This window comes from Centropristis striata, chromosome 10 (genome assembly GCF_030273125.1).
Source record: "Centropristis striata isolate RG_2023a ecotype Rhode Island chromosome 10, C.striata_1.0, whole genome shotgun sequence".
Lineage (NCBI taxonomy): Eukaryota > Metazoa > Chordata > Actinopteri > Perciformes > Serranidae > Centropristis > Centropristis striata.
Genome location: NC_081526.1, coordinates 2,083,795 through 2,105,632, shown reverse-complemented (window position 1 = coordinate 2,105,632; position 21,838 = coordinate 2,083,795). Strand labels below are relative to the sequence as shown.

At 36.2% G+C, this 21,838-nt stretch overlaps 1 protein-coding gene across 1 annotated transcript in view; it reads left to right on the top strand.

Moving 5' to 3' along the window:
• The window catches only part of edar (ectodysplasin A receptor), a 78,051-nt gene extending 56,794 nt beyond the window's left edge, over positions 1–21,257 (top strand). The window contains 8 exon segments of the mRNA XM_059343617.1: positions 203–214; positions 3,216–3,260; positions 4,379–4,504; positions 6,087–6,161; positions 13,709–13,781; positions 18,523–18,829; positions 18,945–19,008; positions 20,472–21,257. Of these exon segments, the coding sequence (XP_059199600.1) occupies positions 203–214; positions 3,216–3,260; positions 4,379–4,504; positions 6,087–6,161; positions 13,709–13,781; positions 18,523–18,829; positions 18,945–19,008; positions 20,472–20,857 (1,088 nt within the window). The 3' untranslated portion in view covers positions 20,858–21,257.
• Positions 21,258–21,838: the final 581 nt, after the last annotated feature.

Sequence of the window (21,838 nt, the reverse complement as noted above, 5' to 3'; positions counted from 1 at the left end):
TCGCTCTGTCTGTCTCATAATTAAAACTTCAGTCTGAGAAAGAAAGATGATTAGCGTGTTGCTGCTTGTGTCGATGCTACTCTTTGGCAGACACAAGTTACAAGATTAGCGCTACATTTTTTTGCTTTTTTACCGTCACCTTTTGATTTTTATTGACTTTTGCTGCAGCGCACATAAAACACTGGCTATCAGCAGAGATCAGAGTATCCACTAAGTGTAAGAAAACATTCAGATTTGTTTAATTTACCTAGCGACACATGTGGCTCCGTATCACATGTTAGCAGAGCTGTTTATCAGAAGCTAACCTTTGCTTCATCCCGCCTCACAATCTCACCTCAAACAAATATGCTTTGATTTTTTTTCTTCTTCTTCTTTTTTTTACATGTCTCCCTGCTCTGTAATTCTGCTCCTCTCCGTTTGTTTGGACCTGACTACCCAGAATGCCCTGCAGAATTATCATTTTGCAGTGTGAGTTCAGCCTGCGAGACATGATTAAGAGATGAAACCGCAAGACGCTAAACAGAATTCCAGTTCAGGCTCATATCCTCATCCAGAGTGTAAACACATACCCCGAGTTAATGTCTGCAGCCACGGGGCACTGCTCTCTGTGTGTGTGTGTGTGTGTGGTGTGTGGTGTGTGTGTGTTCTTGTACTACATAGCGAGGACTGGAACACGTTTTTAACCAACAGAGTGAGGACATTTTGCAAAAAATCACAACAAAATTAAAACTAAAACTAATGAAAAATCCAAAACTATTATAACCTTGCAAGGGAATTCACTGTTACAATGAGGGTCCTCACACAGATAGAAGTACAAGAATGTGTGTGTGTGTGTGTGTGTGTGTTCTTGTTCTTCCAACATAGTGAGGACCAGAACACGTTTTTAACCGACAGTGTGAGGACATTTTTGCAAAGTGAGGACGTTTCGGCCGGTCCTCACTTCTTTAAAGGCTTTTTTGAGATTTCAGACTTTGTTTTAAGGGTTAAAGGTTACATGATAATGATAATTAACTGAAACTGTATTGTGTGGTTACAAAACTAACTAAAATTATAGTGAAAATGTCCTTCGTTTTCCTCTTTGTCAACTTTTTTCATACATAATGAAGATGGATCAGACAAAGGAAATAAAGGCAAAATTTACTGTGACCTCTTTTAATCTCCCACCCAACAAATACCCCATTACAAAACACTACAACTAATAAAAACTAAACTAAAATTAAAGCTTTTAAAATAAATAAATACTGAACTAAAACTAGCAAACTCACTCTAAAAACTCATTAAAACTAACTGGATTTGTAAACAAAAAATCACAACAAAATTAAAACTAAAACTAATGAAAATTCCAAAACTATTATTACCTTGCAAGGGAATTCACTGTTACAATGAGGGTCCTCACAAAGATAGAAGTACAAGAATGTGTGTGTGTGTGTTCTTGTACTTCCAACATAATGAGGACCGTAACAGGTTTTTAACCGAAAGTGAGGACATTTTTGCAAAATTAGGACATTTCAGCCGGTCCTCACTTCTTTAAAGGCTTTGTTTTAAGGTTAAAGGTTACAAAAAAAAAGATAACTAACTGAAACTGTATTGTGTGGTTACAAAACTAACTAAAATTTTAGTGAAAATGTCCTTCGTTTTGATCTTTGTCAACTTTTTTCATACATAATGAAGATGGATCAGACAAAGGAAATAAAGGGAATTCACTATTCTAATGAGGGCCCTCACAAAGATAGAAGTACAGGAATGTGTGTGTGTGTGTGTGTGTGTGTGTGTGTGTGTGTGTGTGTGTGTGTGTAATGACATGAGGCTCTAAGACCACAGGAAGCAGCGCGGCTCATGCCAGAGAGGTCTAGAGTGTATCAAGTCGGTGAAATAAAAGACTGATTAAAGAGGTGATTTATGAGCTGCCAGCCGTTTACAGCTCCATTAGGAACGAGGAGAAACAGTCGATGAATAATCCAGAGAAAGAGACAGATGGAAGGAGGAGGGGGGGTTGGAAACGATGGAAAGTGAACAAAGAGAAAGAAATAAATTCAGACAGAGAGCTTCTTCCTCTCTGGATGCGTTTGTTCTCTGAGAGAGGTAAAGTTTAGGACAGGCTGCTGTTACTGTTACACATTATTTACCTTTGTGAAATACTGCTGTTTACTGAATGATGTCATAGACCTCTATACGGGGGAAGGAAGTCAATAAAATACAAGGCCAAAGCAAACACGTCATAACCAATAACAGATGAGCTGCCAGTGATACTAAATGTCCAGGATTTCCTTTGAACAATTAGGAATATGAATGTCACTTTTCTGCACAGATGACAAATATTCCAACCTTTTTTTATTTGAGAACTGAAAGACTTCATGAAATATTGTTATGTAGAACTGTTCAGTGATGAACCATCATCATGCATGACAAGTTTGAGGCAGATTGGACAATGTATGGTCAAGTTATACTGTCTCGTGTTTTATGCCAAAGCGCCATATTTTGCCGCCATGCCACGCCCCCATAGTGTGACGGTCTGCAAAGCTTTTAATAAGTTTTGATCCAAAAGGCCTTGTGATGATACTGAACCAATCTGAAGTGGATCAGATTAAATCTGTAGGAGGAGCTGTTAAAGTATGCGGTGTGGAAATGGCAAAAAACGTCTGAAATGCCATTTGCATTTCATTGCATTTTAATGCAGTCTTTTGTCTTTAATGTTTGTGTGTTTTTATGTTTTTTGTAAGATCTTTTTTTTTTTTGCAATTTTATTTTTTTTGTGTACTTTTGTGTGTATTTTTTTTATGTTTTTCGTGTGTTTTTTGTCATTTTTTGTGTGTTTTTTTGTGTTTTTTGTGTTTTTCGTGTGTTTTTTTGTAATTTTTTGTGTGTGTTTTTCATGTGTTTTTTATATGTTTTTTGTGTGATTTTTTTGTGTTTTTTTGTCATTTTTTGAATTTTTTTGTGTGTTTTTTATTTGTGTTTTTCGTGTGGTTTTTGTGTCATTTTTTGTTTGTGTCTTTTTGTGTGTCATTTTTTTGTAATTTTTTGTGTTTTTATGTGTTTTTTGACATTTCTGGTGTGTATTTGGATGTTTATCCAGTAACGCAAAATAAAAAAATTATAATCAGGTCATATAGGTGAGGTTGTGCTGAAAACAATGATACCAACATGTCATGGTGAACACTTTTTAAGTGGTTTATACAGGCTGAATGAAAAATAGTCAAAAACCAACAGAAAAGCCTCAAACTCCAAATGATTAAGCCCTTTTCAGACAAGATATCATGGTGATATAAATCTTTTCATCCTTTTCTTGACAGTAAAGTGAACATTTCCAAAAATGATTCCTTTGATCAAAGTTGTAAGTTATTCATGTGATACAAGTCAAGATTTTCTTCTAATGCTTCTAATGATTAGATGTTTCCACTGATCCATAATAATGAGCATGGATTTAAAGTGTGTGTCTTTTTGGTGTGTGTGTTTTTCAGGCATGACGAGCGGGCCGAGAGAGAAACCTGTGATCGACCCCGGCAGCACCACCGTGTTCCCTCATCCAGATAAAGGTAAATTATAGAAACAAGCTTCATCTATCTGGAACCTTCTATTGGTCATTAACCCTTGATAGGACACTCATTGAAATACTTCCAAATTTCAACCCTAGAGAATATTGGAGGATATTACATACAGCCAGAATGTGTAAAAAAAAACATACGAAAATAATATTTTGAGAAAAAAGTTTAGGAGATTAAAGTGGCAAATCTACGAGAAATTATAGTGGTGATTCTGGGAGAAAAAAGTTGCTTTTATCACACTTTTTTCTCTTAAATCTGAGACTTGGCTAGTGACTAGATTTGCCACTTTAAATCTCTTAAATCAGCAACTTTTTTCTTGTAGATTTGCCACTTTAAATCTCTTAAATCGGCAACTTTTTTTCTTGCAGATTTGCCACTTTAAATCTCTTAAATCTGCAACTTTTGTTCTTGTAGATTTGCCACTTTAAATCTCTTAAATCGGCAACTTTTTTTCTTGCAGATTTGCCACTTTAAATCTCTTAAATCTGCAACTTTTTTTCTTGTAGATTTGCCACTTTAATCTAGTAAATTTGCAACTTTTTTTCTTGTAGATTTGCCACTTTAAATCGGCAACTTTTTTTCTTGCAGATTTGCCACTTTAAATCTCTTAAATCTGCAACTTTTTTTCTTGTAGATTTGCCACTTTAATCTAGTAAATTTGCAACTTTTTTTCTTGTAGATTTGCCACTTTAAATCGGGAACTTTTTTTCTTGTAGATTTGCCACTTTAAATCTCTTAAATTTGCTACTTTTTTTCTCTAAATATTACCTGAAGTTACCAAATATAGTTCTTTGTCTGATAAAGGGTTAATACGACGTTACATGGTGTTTCAGATTCTCCTGGACAGGGTCACCTAGCAACAGCTCTCATCATCGCCATGTCAACCATCTTCATCATGGCCATCGCCATCGTCCTCATCATCATGTTTTACATCCTGAAGGCTAAACCCAGCGGCCAGGGTGAGACACACACACACACACACACACACACACACACACACACACACACACACACACACACACACACACATTCTTGTACTTCTATCTTTGTGAGGACCCTCATTGTAACAGTGAATTCCCTTGCAAGGTTATAATAGTTTTGGATTTTTCATTAGTTTTAGTTTTAGTTTTGTTGTGATTTTTTGTTTTCAAATCCAGTTAGTTTTAATGAGTTTTTAGAGTGAATTCACTAGTTTTAGTTTAGTTTTTATTAGTTGTAGTTTTTTGTAATAGGGTATTTGTTGGGTGGGAGATTAAAAGAGGTCACAGTAAATTTTGCCTTTATTTCCTTTGTCTGATCCATCTTCATTATGAATGAAAAAAGTTGACAAAGACGAAAACGAAGGACATTTTCACTATAATTGTAACCTCAACCCTAAAACAAAGTCTTAAATCTCAAAAAGCCTTTAACCCTGTGGGGTCTGAGCCTATTTGCCCTTTATATACCACATAATATTTACTATACCCATGTTTGGTATTTTCTCAGCATATTTTCAATATTGATCTGACTATTATTTTTTCACTTTAACCCACTTTATTAACATATTGAGGCCAAAAAACCCACAAAAATCATGCAATCTGAAATAAAATTGTACTATTTATGACAATAAAAACCACAAATATGCTCAATGAACTGTTTCAGACCTGAGGGAGCTGTTTCACTGAAAAGGAATAAAATCAGGCTCTCAAACTGAAAATCTACACTCTTTAACCCTTTGATGCACAACATGGGTCTAAAGTGACCCGATATCTTTGCAATAAATTATTTTCATCATTCAGTATTCCAGGTTTTCCTCAATTTGTTTATTTTTGATCATCATACATCCTAATTTTATGTTTTCCTTTATTATTATTTTAAACAAAATCCCTTTTTGTGTCACTACTCTTCTAATGCACAACATGGGTCAAAAATGACCCATATCTATCTTTTAGCTAAGTAGCTTGCTAAGATAACTACTTAGCCTAGCAAGCTACTTAGCTACATACTTAGCCAAGAACTTAGCTAAGTAGTTAGCCTAGCAAGCTACTTAGCTAAATACTTAGCCAAGAACTTAGCTAACTTCTTGGCTAAGTAACTTGCTAAGCTAACTACTTAGCTAACTTCTTGGCTAAGTAACTTGCTAAGCTAACTACTTAGCTAACTTCTTGGCTAAGTAACTTGCTAAGCTAACTAGTTAGCTAACTTCTTCACTAAGTAGCTTGCTAAGCTAACTACTTAGCTAACTTCTTGGCTAAGTAGTTAGGTTAGCAAGCTACTTAGCCAAGAAGTTAGCTATTTAATAATTTAAAACGTTTTTTCTTCATTAAGTATGAGAAGCAAAATGGAAATAATGATCTGTTGTTATCAAAAACAAGATATTTAAAGCATACTTGGAATATTCAATCATAAAACAAGTTGATATCAAAAGATAGAGGACAGAAAAATGTGTAAAAAAATTGTAAATATGTTGTGCATCAAAGGGTTAATAAAACTAGGATAATTCTTCCATAGTATTTGTGTTAATGACATTCCTTGTGTGTGTGTGTGTGTGTGTGTGTGCAGCGTGTTGTTCTGGACAGGTTGTGAAGGCGGTGGAGGCTCAGACCAACAAACAGGAAGACAAGAAAGACGTCCCTGGTGAGAAACAACACACACACATTTCATAATTAATGAGCTCTCGCAGCATTGAGCTCATAATGTCTTCCTGTTCGGTGTCTCTCACAAACTGACTTAACTCCCATCTGGGCCCCGGCCTCCTGAGTGGAGGGGGGTCTTGTTTACACCACACTAGTGTCCCGGTTATGAGCCTGATCCTGGTTTTGATTCTATCCCGGATATGATGCTGACACCAAACATAAGTAATCTTGTTATTTACATCCTTGTATACATGATTCTAACATTCTGCACATTTTTGGCCACCGGGGGAAACGCCGGGACTCTGAAGGGTTCTGAAACAAGAGATGATATTTAAATACAGAAAGAAAATAAATTCAGAGTCTATAATAACTAGGCGAGGAACTTACTGCTTGAGCTTTAAGTGAAGCACGAGGGAATTTGACTTTCAAAGTAAGAAGACTACACGTGAAAACTGTTCGACATATATTCTGTCCTACAGAGTCTAACTGCAGTAACTACATTTTTGGTCAAAATTGAGTTATAAATAAAAATGAACTCCTTGATGTCTGTTTTATCTTGTGACAAAGTTTTAAGCTTTGTTTCAGAGAAATAATTTTATTAAAAAAACACAAAATCCAACTCAAAACTAAGCAGTAATTGCACTCACCGTGGTCTGCTTTGGATATATAAACTAATTTAAACATAAAAATAATATAAATTATAAGTTTATTTGAAAGGGAGATTATTATCTAGATAGTGATGAAGTAAAAAAAAGTGAGATAAAATTATATTAAGATTAAAATATAACATTTCTTTATAATATTAAGTCTAAAATACACAAATCTTTGAATAGAGTTGTTAAACACTTACAAAAACAGTTAACACAGTTAAAAAAACTGCTTTAAAGTTTTTTTTTAAATCGTTTTTATAACTGGCCAGCTGAATGTGTTATAGGTAGATTTATGATATGACACTTATTTCTACATGATTGATTTTTATGCTCAAAAATCATGATGATTCATTTGACCTTTGACCCCAAAAACATAGTTCCTGTCTCTGGTTTCGCTGTAAAAGGTTCTAATAGTGATGATAAACAGAGAGCAGGAACTGTAATGTTGTTTTCTTCTTTCAGCTTTTATATTTAGTTTTTAGTGAATAAAAATTTCAGATTGATTTTGTTATAAATGCATTTAAAAGTGTTTAACAACTCTATTCAAAAATGTGCATATTTTAGACTTAATATGATAAAGTAATGTTATAATTTAGTCTATAAATACTTTTATCTCACTTTTTTACTTCATCACTATCTAGATAATAATTTCCCTTTCAAATAAATGTATAATTTCTATTAATCTTGTCTTCATTATTCAACAAATGAATAAATAAAAGTCTTCATCAAACACAGTCAAAGTTTAGCTTTAGTTTTGAGTTGGATTTTGTCGTTAGTGCAATTTTTATGTCATTTTTTCTCTGAAACAAAGCTTAAAACTTTGCCACAAGATAAAACAGACATCATGGAATTCATTTTTTGTTGTTAGTTGTTAGTTTCAAGCAAAAATGTAGTTACTGCAGTTACTTTAGAGTAAGATCAGACCTTTAAAAGGCAGAAACGCAGCGAAAAACATGCACATAGAATAATCTAGTGAGTGTTTATGTGGCGACCATCTGTTCTTTCCTCCTCAACGTTCTCACTGTTTTCATATCTGTAAAAATAAACAGGCCAACGGTCACAAACTGATCATTTCCACGTTTCCATAAACTTCTCCCGTTGCAGATTGCACAGCTCCTAAAAGAGAAAGCCTACAAAATATATACCCAATAACACATAACACAGAGATTAAAACTACAGTATAAAGACACACAAAGCTCCATAATTACAGTGAGAACAAACTATAATTAGTTTCTTTCCACGCTCGGCTTTAACGACTATAAAATGACTCCACAACGGTCACAGTGACACAGCAGACGGTTTATTTAACAGCCAGTTGATGCAGAGCAGAAACCACCAGCAGAGATTAGAGAAACTCTGTCATTCTGCTGCAAAACCTCTCAAACATTGATCCAGGTAACTGTCTGTCTGGATTATTGGTTAAGATCTGAACACTGTTTTATCTGAGGACGAGATTATATCTGCAAAGTATTATACAACACTTTCCTTTACTGCTTATACTACAGGCCAAAAGTTTGGAAGCAAGATCAAATTTGTACAAAAAAAGATCATAGTTTCATTGCTATACTTTGCAACAAAATAAGCATGATTATTATATGAAGAGTCACTTATTAGAACACACCTTTGCATTTCTACCATTAGAACCTGTTGGGGCGCTGTTGTGTTATTCTACCATTAAAGCGGAAAGCGGATACGTCGTTTTGTAGTATTTGTAGTTTTTTCACCTTTTTTCGGTCTCTTGGCCAATGAAATGCATCAGAATACATGTGGGAGTGTCGCAATGCATCATGGGACTTCCTCCTTACCAAAAAAAAGACACAAAATTACTAAAAAAAAGACACAAAAAGACACAAAATGACAAAAAAAAAAGAAACAAAATGACTAAAAAAAGACACAATATGACTAAAAAAAGACGCAAAAAGACTTAAAAAAAAGACACAAAATGACTTAAAAAAAAGAAAAAAAAATGACAAAAAAAGAAACAAAAAGAGACAAAATGACTAAAAAAAAGATACAAAATGACTAAAAAAAGACACAAAATGAGATTAATGTGGGAGTGTCCCAATGCATCATGGGACTTTTCCAGAACTTATAAATCATGGTGAAGACGACTATAGCGGAGGGAGCTCAGATATAACAGCTATAAGCTCTCACATACTTTATGAATTTCATTTCTATCTGCTACAGAGGCTGAAAAATCTATTATTTAGTAGGAAGAGTTGACACTTCTGTTGGATTTACAGAAAAACTTCAGGTTTTAGGGGCTGATTTTAAAATCACCAATCAGAGGTTTTACAGGCAGTTTTTAGGCCTAAATGGGTTAAAGTATAAATCTGAACTCTTGTTTCTTTAATCAGCTGCTTCAGTTTGATCCATTTCTGTGGTAGTTTGTCAGAGATATGAACACAGTTTATAGATTTATTGGGATTTTCAATTCAATAAAGGTAAAGTCTGATCATGTAGTAAACACATCCAGAAATACAAAGAATACACACTGTTTTTATAAAGACATTGAGAACACAACATTTAAGTAACTTTTGGCCTGTAGTGTCGATATATTTATTAGTTTTATTGAAGCGGTGGATCCTTTTGCAACAATTTCACCCTGAAAAATCAGAATAGTCTCTGGAGCAGCATAGATGTATATGAATTATGGAAGACTTGAACTCTCACTTCATGTTAAGATCTGCCCGACAACAAGCGATGCAACGCTGATGAAGTCAACATTAAATATGTAATCAAATAAATCGAATCACATCTAAATGTTAATAGTGTTGGCTTGGCATGTCAGTTTAATATGTATGTGCATATTTATCATCTGTGTTTAATGTATGCAAATGCAAGTGTGTGTGTGTGTGTGTGTGTGTGTGTGTGTGTGTGTGTGTGTGTGTGTGTGTGTGATGAGGACATCCTGGTGGAATGTGAAGCCTCCACAGCTGAAGCCATACGTTGCTTTAGGCGCCATTTCTGCTGACAATGATGCTCTGTTCAGTTTCACTCTCAGACTGACTGACTAACCGCTCACATGTGGTGTCGATGTGAACACACACACGCACAGAAACACACACACACACACACACACACACACACACTGAGTGTATGTGCGACCACAGACATTATGTGGTGCGACGAGGCCGCTGACACGATAACGTGACGGCTAAAAAAACATCATAAAGTCATTAGATTGATAAAGAAATGCAGCATTGTTGCTTACTGTTCTGTTCTCAGTGTGTGTGTGTGTGTGTTCTTGTTCTTCCTACATAGTGAGGACCAGAACACGTTTATAACCAACAGAGTGAGGACGTTTTTGCAAAGTGAGGACATTTCGGCCGGTCTTCACTTCTTTAAAGGCTGTTTTAAGGGTTAAAGGTTACATCAAGTTTATGTATTAGGGTTAGGCATTTAGTTGTCATGGTGATGGTTAGGGTAAGGGGCTAGGGAACAAGGTTGTTATAGTTAACGAAAATGAAATAAAAATAAAAATGAGAGTTTAAAAAGAAAGATAATTAACTGAAACTGTGTAGGTGTGGTTACAAAACGAACTAAAACTATAGTGAAAATGTCCTTCGTTTTCGTCTTTGTCAGCTTTTTAAAGAGGGATAAGGCAAAGGAAATAAAGGCAATATTTACTGTACTTTACAATATTTACCTCTTTAAAACTAATGAAAAATCCAAAACTATTATAAACTTGCAAGGGAATTCACTGTTCCAATGAGGGTCCTCATAAAGATAGAAGTACAGGAATGTGTGTGTGTGTGTGTGTGTGTGTGTGTGTGTGTGTGTGTGTGTGTGTGTGTGTGTGTGTGTGTGTTGTGTATTCAGGAGAGAAGCCCATTGCTCGGAGCTCTACCGGAGCTAGCTGTCACTCAAACAGACACTGAGTTAATAAGGCTGCAAGATGAAAGACATGGACGCTTAAACACACACACACACACACACACACACACACACACACACACACACACACGCACACACACACACACACACACACACACAGCATTTGTTCCACTCAGGTATTCACTCATGACTCTGTCTATCCCCATCAGTATCCATGATGCAAGTGTAATTTAACATAATAGCCAGTGTAATCATTTTATACGTTGCTGTGGCTGCAGTTCTTCTGTTCCACGTTTACATCCTGCAGCCTCAGGAACCGTTCTCCTCAGGGTTCCTCAGGGTTCTTTAACTCCTGACAACAGCTATTAAACATTTAGCTTTAGATGATAATAATAATGCAACATAATAATAACTTTATTTATAGAGCTATTAAACATTTAAGTTTAGACCAGAGCCTGACAAAGTCACATGTGAGATCTTTTCTCAGTTTCTGAGCTTTAATTTTGTCACACTTCAAAATGTTACAAGTAGTTTTTTATTGAAACCGTTTATTCAAGTGAACATGAATTCTTTATGAACCTTTTTTTTTAAAAAAGCTCCATAAAGTGCACATTTAAATACAAAATATCTTAAATAAAAATAGCCTATAAAATAAAATATTTATATTTATATGAGAAAAGAATAACAAACATTACAAAAGAACTAAATATGACAAACCCTAGTAAGAGCAGCATTTATATAGAAATAAATATATAGAAATTCCATATCACATTTAAAAATATATCGATATATTTAGATTAGATTCGCCGACCACAAAAATTGCACACAAAATTATTTCCCTTTTAGATAAAGATAAAAAATAAACAATCTAACAGAAAAAGACATTTAACAATATACTATATACAACCTAGTGCAAATAAAGTGAAGAATGTGCAAATTATAAGCAAAATGTGCAGAAAATGTATATATATGAATATATCGCCCAGCCCTAATTCACACTAACAATGAAAGTAAAATAATGTTTATATCAGCCAAAACAGTATTTTTTTTTACAGTTTACAGTGAAAAATACATTACTCCACTGTAAAATACACTGTAATATGTATTTAATGTAATATATATATACAAGCCTTATTGCAATTTTTGCATTTATCTTTTGTAAAAATCCTTTTTCTCACTGTTAAATGTACTAAACACCATATCTCTAACAGAAATATACTGTAATATTTAATGGTAACATCTTTAATATTTGCGTCATTTATAAAGTATTTTCTTTTATTTTCAGTTTTTAACCAAAACAGCATATATTTAAAAACAAAATATACTGTAATATTTAATGGTAACATCTTAAATGTATGCGTTTTTATAAAGTATTTTCTTTTATTTTCAGTTTTTAACAAAAACACCATATCTCTCACAAAAATATACTGTAATATTTAATGGTAACATCTTAAATTGATGCGTTTTTATTTATAAATTAAGTGAAGAATGTGCAAATTATAAGCAAAATGTGCAGAAAATGGATATATATGGATATATCGCCCAGCCCTAATTCACACTAACAATGAAAGTAAAAATGCTATTTTAGATTCTGACCTCAATTTTAAAGCACATTATAATTTGTGCACCAAAACTGTTTTTATCCATTTGTGCAATTCTGTGAAGATGAGAGCTGTTCTGAGGCAGCAAGATGCAAAAAAAAAAAGCTTTTTCATGCTTTTGTTTCCAGTCGTCTTGACGACCACAGCGCTCTAAAACTGTCAAAAAAAAAAAAACTACAGCTCAGTTTAAATGCTGCTGTCAGGGTTTTGGAAACCAAAATGAGAGATCATAATATAACTCGTCTTTTACGATATCCACGCTGGACGACTTTATCTGTGAGAAATTCACTTTTAAAAGTCTTTCTCCTTAGTTTTTAAGGCATTAAATGGCCTCGCCCTGTTTTATAACACAGACTCATAAATCATTTTATGATCCTCCGTGAACTCCAAGTTCCTCCACAGCAGACTCGCTGACTCAGTGGACAGATTCAAACTGATCGTTTCAATATAGCCTCAAACTAGCAGCTGCCCGTTTTCATATTTTATGATATTATTTTTAAGATAATAGTAACACTCAGCACTTCTCCTTGTGTGTGTGTGTGTGTGTGTGTGTGTTTGCTGCAGAATGTAAACCATTGTGTTGCATTCTGTGAAAGGTGCTAGATAAATAAATAAAGTTAATTATAGGGCTGCACCATTAGGGCCAAAATGATAGTAACGATTATTTTGATCAATATTGTAATCATGATTATTCATCATGTTAGGGAAAACATCTTTATTTTTATTGCACTACAGAGCTAACTGTTAGCCTGTTAGCACATACACACTGTACTGCTACAGGGCTAACTGTTAGCCTGTTAGCACATACACACTGTACGGCTACAGGGCTAACTGTTAGCCTGTTAGCACATACACACTGTACTGCTACAGAGCTAACTGTTAGCCTGTTAGCACATACACACTGTACTGCTACAGAGCTAACTGTTAGCCTGTTAGCACGTACACACTGTACTGCTACAGAGCTCACTGTTAGCCTGTTAGCACATACACACTGTACTGCTACAGAGCTAACTGTTAGCCTGTTAGCAATTAGCAGACTGGACGCTAAGGGGTTAACATCCCCTCTGGCTCTGCAGCTGGGAGAGACTGCTGCAGGAGGACTTATATCACCGATTATATCACCGACGATCAGGTTATTTTAATCGTAGCGGCTAAAATCGTGATCATGATTAAAATTAGATTAATTGTGCAGCCCTAGTTAATTAATACAATATGGAAATTTAAAAATGGACACTTGTGGCCGCTGTTCAGCAAAAGAATGCATTTAATCAACACGAACTGAAGAGATATTTGTTTGAGAAGTTTGAGTACAAGACAGTCTTTTCATATATGAAACACAAAGAGATCAACATCCTTAGAGATTTCTGTATATTTGCAGAGTTATTCTTTCTGACCTTTCTCTGTTTTTTGCATTGTGAGATAAAAAAACAAACTATAATCCTCTTTTTTCTCTCTTTCAGACAACGTGGTGATCTACTCAGAGAAAGACGAGTTCGACAAACTGAAAACTGTCCCTCAGAAGACGGTGAAGAGGTGAGTGTTTCTGTTCTGGTGGCAGCCGATCATATTCACCCCATTACTGGCAATAACGTTGGCTATATTCTCAAAGAATGTCTCATTTTCTTAATTTGGGCAATGCCAACAACGTAGAAAATTCTGACTTTCGTGTAGACCTTGAACGCACCATCAGTAACATCTGGGCACATCCAACAGGTCATGGTGGGCGGTTCTGAGGGGTCTGGTGGTCCTGTAAGGGCTGAGATGTTTTGAGATTATTGTAGGAGCAGGACCACGGATTGGGGAATTAAAAGCATGGGTCTCAAACTCGCGGCCCGCGGGCCAATTGTGGCCCCCACCTTGATATGAAAGTTTAATGTGAGTTTTATATGAATGGCACTTTACCGTGATGTGTGTGGAAGGTCCCTTTAGTTACTTTTTTTTGGTAATTTTGTGTCTCTTTTAAATAATTTTGTGTCTTTTTTGGTAAGTTTGGGTCTTTTTTTGTAATTTTGTGTCTTTTTTCCTTTTTGTAATAATTTTCTGTATTTTTTCGGTCATTTTGTGTCTCATTTGGTAACTATGTGTCTTTTTTTGTCATTTAGTGTCTTTTTAAAGTAATTTAGTTTTTTTTCTATCATTTTGTGTCTTTTTTTAGTAATTTTGTGTCTTTTCGGTCATTTTGTGTCTTTTTAAAATAATTTTGTCTTTTTTTAGTAATTTTGTGTCTTTTCTGTCATTTTGTGTCTTTTTTAAATAATTTTGTGTCTTTTTTTGGTAATTATGTGTCTTTTTTTGTCATTTTGTGTCTTTTTTCTATCATTTTGTGTCTCTTTTGGTCATTTTGTGTCTTTTTTGGGTAATTTTGTGTCTTTTTTTAGTAATTTGGTGTCCGTTTTGTGTCTTTTTTTGGTCATTTTGATACTGCCTCCAGTGGCCCCCAGGTAATTTGAATTTGAGACCCCTGCTTTAAAGGATTTTGAAATGTACCCTGCAGTGATCAGGGTGTAAATGGCAAAAGGCAACCTGAGAAATATTCTTAACACACTGACCTTTGTGTGTCTACAGTAACTATAATAATTCCTGCATCATGCATGTGTGTGTCATAGCTGTGCATGTACCATCTGCAGGGTAAACACACAGCAGAATACTTTATATTCACCACTTGTGTACTCTGACATTATCTCTGAGTGTGCATTCTGTTCCAGTGTGTTTGCATTAGTTGGTGGCGTCACAGAGGCTTTACACAACAGAAAGGAGCTTTTATCATTTTTTCAGCATCTGCCCGTAATTAAGCCACCACAGAACAAGTCACAGCAGTAGTAGCAGCACCGCTGCTGGCCTCGTTTCTTCTTCTCCTCCCTCCACGTATATGTATGTGTGTGTGTGTGTGTGTGTGTGTGAAAGGCATGTAAAAAGGTAGTTTTGTGTTGTTTTTAATGAAGCAGAGAGTCATTATGTGGCTTTGGAGCAGAGAGAGGAGGAGAGAGGAGGGTCTGGAGGAGCTTAGATGAGCCCTGGAGCCTAGCGAGCAGAGAGGGGCAGATAGGGGGGCAGATAGAGGCAGATAGAGGCAGATAGGGGTATTTATCTCACGCTTCAGTTCAAACCGCCACCAGGTGAAAACACATCCTGGCAGACAACAAAAGGACGACAGTTTTCTCACCTTCGTCTTTCTGCAAACGCCTGTCTCATCCTTCATGTGCAGACAAAGCTGCTTTATAGCCGCTAGTTCTACACTGTAAAAAATGTCTGCAGGTTTTATGGTGAAAAAACTGCTAAACCATGACAGTAAAAGATAAAATGATGAATGAGTTAATTCAGTTTCAGTAATGAAACACCGTAAATGTATATAGCAGCCAAAAACAGTATTTTTTAGTTTTGTTTTTTGAAAAATACATTACTACACTGTAAAATACACTGTAATATGTATTTAATGTAATAAATATACAAGCCTCATTTTAATTTTTGCATTTACCTTTTGTAAAAAAAAATCCTTTTTCTCACTGTTAAATGTACTAAACACCATATCTCTAACAAAAATATACTGTAACATTTAATGGTAACATCTTTAATTTATGCGTTTTTATTTATAAAGTATTTTCTTGTCAATTATATGGCAAAACAGCGTTTCTTTTGATGGAAAAACTTGTTATTTTTACGGTAAAAAATGGAATAAAATGGAAATTTTAAACGTGAAATCAACAGCAGTGCTAATATCTTTTTACCGTAATATTAGGAAAAGTTGCACCTTATTTTTTACGGTTAAATTCTGGCAACCACAGCTGCCGGTTTTTTACTATTTATACAATTTAATTCAACTGTATTTATAGAGCGCATTTCATGCACAAGGCAGACTCAATGTGCTTCACAATGGATATGCATAATTACAGTTATGAAAACAAAACAAAACAAACAAACATACGGTAAATATGGAATAAAATGGAAATCTTAAACATGAAACAATCAATATCTTTTTACCGTAATATTAAAAAAAGTTGCACCGTATTTATTACAGTAAAGTTCTGGCAACTTCAGCTGCTGGTTTTTTTTGTGTAAAAACAACATGTTTTTTTTTTTTTTTTTACAGTGTAGTGTGGGAATAAGTTATAGGATAAAGTATTGCACAAAAATCTACAGAGAGCCATTGTGCTCCAATGATCCAGTGCTCAAACAGTGAACATGCTAAAATTGATACACTGTCCCAATATATGGAGCACACACACACACACACACACACACACACACACACACACACTGTGAGCATCAACAGTGTGGTATAGCAGCATGCCAGAGGATGTGCTAACTCACTGCTTTAGCTGCCAGAGTGGGTGTTGGATGTCGGGGAAACAATGCCATTGAGTGTGTGTTGGGATCAGAGCGTGGGACTGGAAACAATGGCATTCTGTGAGCATCTCTGTCAACAAGGTGCTTTCGGGAGAAAATCCAGAGCCGGCCTCACCGGGGAGGAGAGGCCGGGTAATCAAATGATATTACATGGTATCATGTTTTAAAAGGCAGGGCTATTTCAGTCAATCACAGAAAACACCAGCAGCCATGGCAACAACAACAGCATTCTTCAACACTTCATTTTCATTTAAAAAGACACCAGTCATCCTGGGCTCGTTAGCTGTCACTCATGTTATTTAAATGTGGAGTGCGGCAGAAAAAAAACTGCTAAAACCGCAGTTTTTACTGCTAGAAAGATAATTTGTGCAATGAGAGGAAGTGACAGTGAAAAGAATATAAAAAAGTGACATCAGTGTGTTTTGTGTGTGCAGTAAAAAATGATGGGAACCAAACAAAGAACATTTTTGCCCTAAAAGTCTAAATTTGGTGCCTCTCACACATTCTTATGCCACTATTTCATCTTAATCGTTGCATATTTTAATGAGTTATTGTAAAGGAGAATAAGGGTTCTTCTATGTTTTATTTAAAGCGTCTTATTTTGACAGTTTTCTTGCAAATTCTGTGGTGGATTCTGCAAACACATCCATGTGCTTTTACTTTGAAAGCTACATGTTTTTGCTTTTATTTTGAAGGCGGGTCTAACATTTTCTTACTGTAACGCCTTATGATGCGTTTAATTTACACTGAATGTCAGAATATTTTTTTTGTCAAAGTTCCTGTTGAGCCTGCAAAGACACCAGTCATCCTGGTTCGTTAGCTGTCACTCATGGTATTTAAATGTGGAGTGCGGCAGAAAAAACTGCAGAGTTTTTACTGCTAGAAAGAGATTTTGTGCAATGAGAGGAAGTGACAGTGAAAAGAATATAAAAAAGTGACATCAGTTTGTTTTGTGTGTGCAGTAAAAATGATGGGAACCAAACAAAGAACATTTTTGCCCTAAAAGCCTAAATTTGGTGCCTCTCACACATTCTAATGCCACTATTTCATCTTAATTATTGCATATTTTCATGAGTTATTGTAAAGGATAATAAGGTTTCTTCTATGTTTTATTTAAGGCGTCTTATTTTGACAGTTTTCTTGCAAATTCTGTGGAGGATTCTGTTAACACATCCATGTGCTTTTATTTTGAAAGCTACATGTGTTTGCTTTTATTTTGAAGGCGGGTCTAACACGTTCTTACCGTAACGCCTTATGGTGTGTTTAATTAACACTGAAAGTCAGAACTTGGAGCTCGGAACAACGTTGAAAATTCTGACATTGGTGTAGACCTTGAACGCACCATTAGCCGTTAGACTCTCTATGTGCTGCAATGTCAAGAGTTAATTTCATCGTTGTGTCTTTTTTGGTCAATTTGTGTCTTTTTAATTGTCATTTTTACATATATTTTTGGTAATTTTGTGTCTTTTTTGATAGTTGTGTGTCTTTTTCGGTCAATTTGTGTATTTTTCGTCATTTTTACATCTACACTCATGGAAACATTCTTGATAATAACCAAAATCATCACGTTAAATGTCTAGATATCAGATCTTAAATTAAACTCTTATCAGATATTTTTGTTGTTATCATTATATTTGTCCAAACAAATGAACCTTTGTTTGAACCAGACATTAAATTAATATCTTGATATCTTGTTTTAAGAGTTAATTTCTTATTTTAAGTGTTCAACATGCTTATTTCTAGATTTAATAATCTTAATTTAATAAATCTTGTCAAGGTAAATTATCTGTCCATGCAGCGAGATCATTTCCCTCAGATTTACTGTTTGATCTGGTTTTTAGACTAAACACATTTTTTGCAGTGTAGAGCTCAATCAATGTCAATGAAAAGAATATAAAAAGTGACATCAGTGTGTTTTGTGTGTTTGCAGTGAAAATGATGCGTCATCAGAGAACGAGCAGCTGTTGAGTCGCAGCATCGACAGCGACGAGGAGCCGCCGTCCGATAAACAAGGATCCACGGAGACCACCAACCCAAACCGCTGCCTGGTCAACCTGGGCAACAAGCCCGACCTGTGCCTGCTCTCTCTGGGGCTCCTGGAGCGAGAGCGAGCCTGCAACGGGGCCCCCAACATGGCCGCCGGACAGGCCAATAACATCCAGAGTCCCAACCGGATCGGCAGCGTCAACCACATCAGCAGCGTAAACGCCATCAACAACAACAATAAAACCCCGGGGGTAGGAAGATGGAGCTCTTAAAAGACGTTACAAGAGTCAAAGATATGATTGTGAACAGATTCCCAGTTCAGTTTCATCTGGAAATCACAAAGTGTTCTTCTTTTTTATGACACAGATGCTGCAGAGCCGAAGGAAAAAGATCCTGGATCTGTACGCCAGAGCCTGCAACGTGACCGAGGGTGAGTTCCTCTGGAGAATCTCTCATAAAAATAATAAGATGACTCCATTGTCATATAAAAAAACATGAAAAACGATAGACAACATGCTCCTCAAAAGTGAAGCCAAAACCTCTGTATCGCCCCCTGATGGCCGGCTGCAGAATCGGTCATAAATCCTCCTCCATGTTAGTGGAGAGATGAAAAAAATCAAATTTACACATCAAATAATTTTCTCTCAAAGATGGTTTCAGTCATTTTAGGTAGTTCTTGTCGTGCTGACGTTCAATTTTCTAATAAGTTCATGTTAATTCGTTATTTGTTGCTATAAAACAAGGTTATAATGTCATGACTGTCAGCTTTGATTGACTTGTGTTTGAGTATGACTCTGATCACAATTGTTCAGACTCTGGCTCCAAATGACATCATCAATACAAGATGGCAGCTCCTTAATCCTGGAGATTTTTGCTTCACTTTTGCACAGTTGGAGGAAGACGAGACGTTTGAAAGAGCCCACTATGTCCTATCCACCAGGCTTAATCCTAGATTTTATTTTTTCGGTCGACTACTCCTCCCAGAGTTTTGGCCACATGCACTAAAAAGGTGACAAGTGTGCTATGACTTTTCTAAGGGTTCCGACAGACGGTTTTCAAATTATTCAGCAAAAACACACCAAAAAATCCCCCCAATGTTACCCTATGGAGAGGCTAGAGTGATGACATCATCGCTAGAGTGCAGAGGGAGAGAAAAATTTGTCAAAAAATAAATTTGGAAACTGCGCTCCAGGCCACAAATTCCACTCTACAGAGATAATTTATACATAGAAACGTAGGAAAATTAGTCTTCTCCCTCACAATCCTCTGGTAAAGCTGTCAGAGTTATAGTTTGGGCGTAGGACGCACAGATGATCCACCAACACCACCAACAGCCTCATTGGCTCCCATATTAAAAACGCAGGAAGATTTCTGAAAAAGGGAGATGGAACAGTTTTTTCAGATCGCTCTAACAAAGCTATTTTTTTCATTTTTCTGAAAAAAAACCATATGTAGACGTTCAGGAAGAACTCAGGACGCTCAAAGTGAAGTCGGATCAATGATAGGTATTATGGTTTTGCCAAAAATGCTTTCTGTTCGAGGACATGGGAAAAAGGAGGGAACATTTCTGGAGGAAAGCAGAGCTAACAGTTTCTTCTGATCGCTCTAAAAAGACAATTTATTAATTTTTCTTCACAAAAAACATATGTAGACATTCAGGAAGAACTGAGGATGCTCAAAGTGAAGTCGGATCAATGATAGGAGCTACGGGTTGGACTAAAATGCTTGTTGGTGTGCTGTTTTTTTCGCTTCACAGCAGCAGTTGATTTCAGTTGATTGCTCTGCTCTGATTGGTGGCCGCCACCTGGCCCTGGTTGCTTAGCTACCAAAGCCTTCTGTATATATATATATATATATATCAGTGATATAATCTACCCTCCTGTCCCCCTGCAGGTCTGAGCCCCACTGAGCTGCCCTTCGACTGTCTGGAGAAGGCGAGCCGCATGCTGAGCTCGTCCTACAGCAGCGAGGCGGCCGTGGTCAAGACGTGGCGCCACCTCGCCGAGAGCTTCGGGCTGAAGCGCGACGAGATCGGCGGGATGAGCGACGGCCTGCAGCTGTTCGAGAGGGTGAGCACGGCGGGCTACAGCATCCCCGACCTGCTGACCCGCCTGGTGCAGATCGAGAGGCTGGACGCCGTCGAGTCGCTCTGCTCCGACGTGCTGGGCAGCGGGGAGATGGCGGCCGCCGCCGGTCGCCACGGCAACAGCAGCTTCCACAGCCAGCTGGTGTGTTCGTCCCCATGTCCGTCCCCCTCCCAACGCTGCGCCAGCGTCTGAACACGGCAAAGACTCTAGAGACTCCACGCCTTATAGTATAAATGAACGTAGGGACGGAACACAGAAAACCACAAAACTCACATGAAGAACGTCCCTGTAACTCCTATTAATGGGTTCTCTCTGATATCTGTCTGTTCTGTCTTTATAAAGAGTTAAAGAGGTTCAGAAAGACACAAATCAGGGACCAAAGATTCAGATTATTCTCTGGTTTACTACTACGATATTTTCTTTCACACTGCAAAAAAGTTCTAGATAAAAACCAGATCAAACAGTAAATCTGAGGGAAATGATCTTGCTGCATGGACAGATAATTTACCTTGACAAGATTTATTAAATTAAGATTATTAAATCTAGAAATAAGCATGTTGAACACTTAAAATAAGAAATTAACTCTTAAAACCAGATAAATGAAAGCTGCCAGCAGTGATGAACTGGCCCGAGCAGAGTGACCTGATGATCATTTGGTTCTAACCAAGATAAAAAAACAAACTTTAGATTTAGAAGTGTTAGATCATTTATCTTGTTTTAAGAGTTAATTTATTATTTTAGGCATTCAACATGCATGTTGAACACTTAAAACTGCCTGTTTCTAGGAATTCTTCAGCGCATTTTCCTTCAATCTGCGTATAAATAATATGACTTTAGACCAAAAAAAGACTCAAAATTACCCAAAAAATATATTAAATTCCAAAAGAAATATGTCAAATGAACCAAAAATGACACACAAAAAAACAAAATGATCGAAAAAGGATGTAAAATGACAAAAAAAAAGACACAAAGTTACCCAAAAAGACTTCCAGTAGTGATGGCATCCTTATTTTAAGTGTTCAACATGCTTATTTCTAGATTTAATAATCTTAATTTAATAAATCTTATCAAGGTAAATTATCTGTCCATGCAGCAAGATCATTTCCCTCAGATTTACTGTTTGATCTGGTTTTTAGTCCTTTTTTGCAGTGCAAAGATTAAGAATATTCTCTG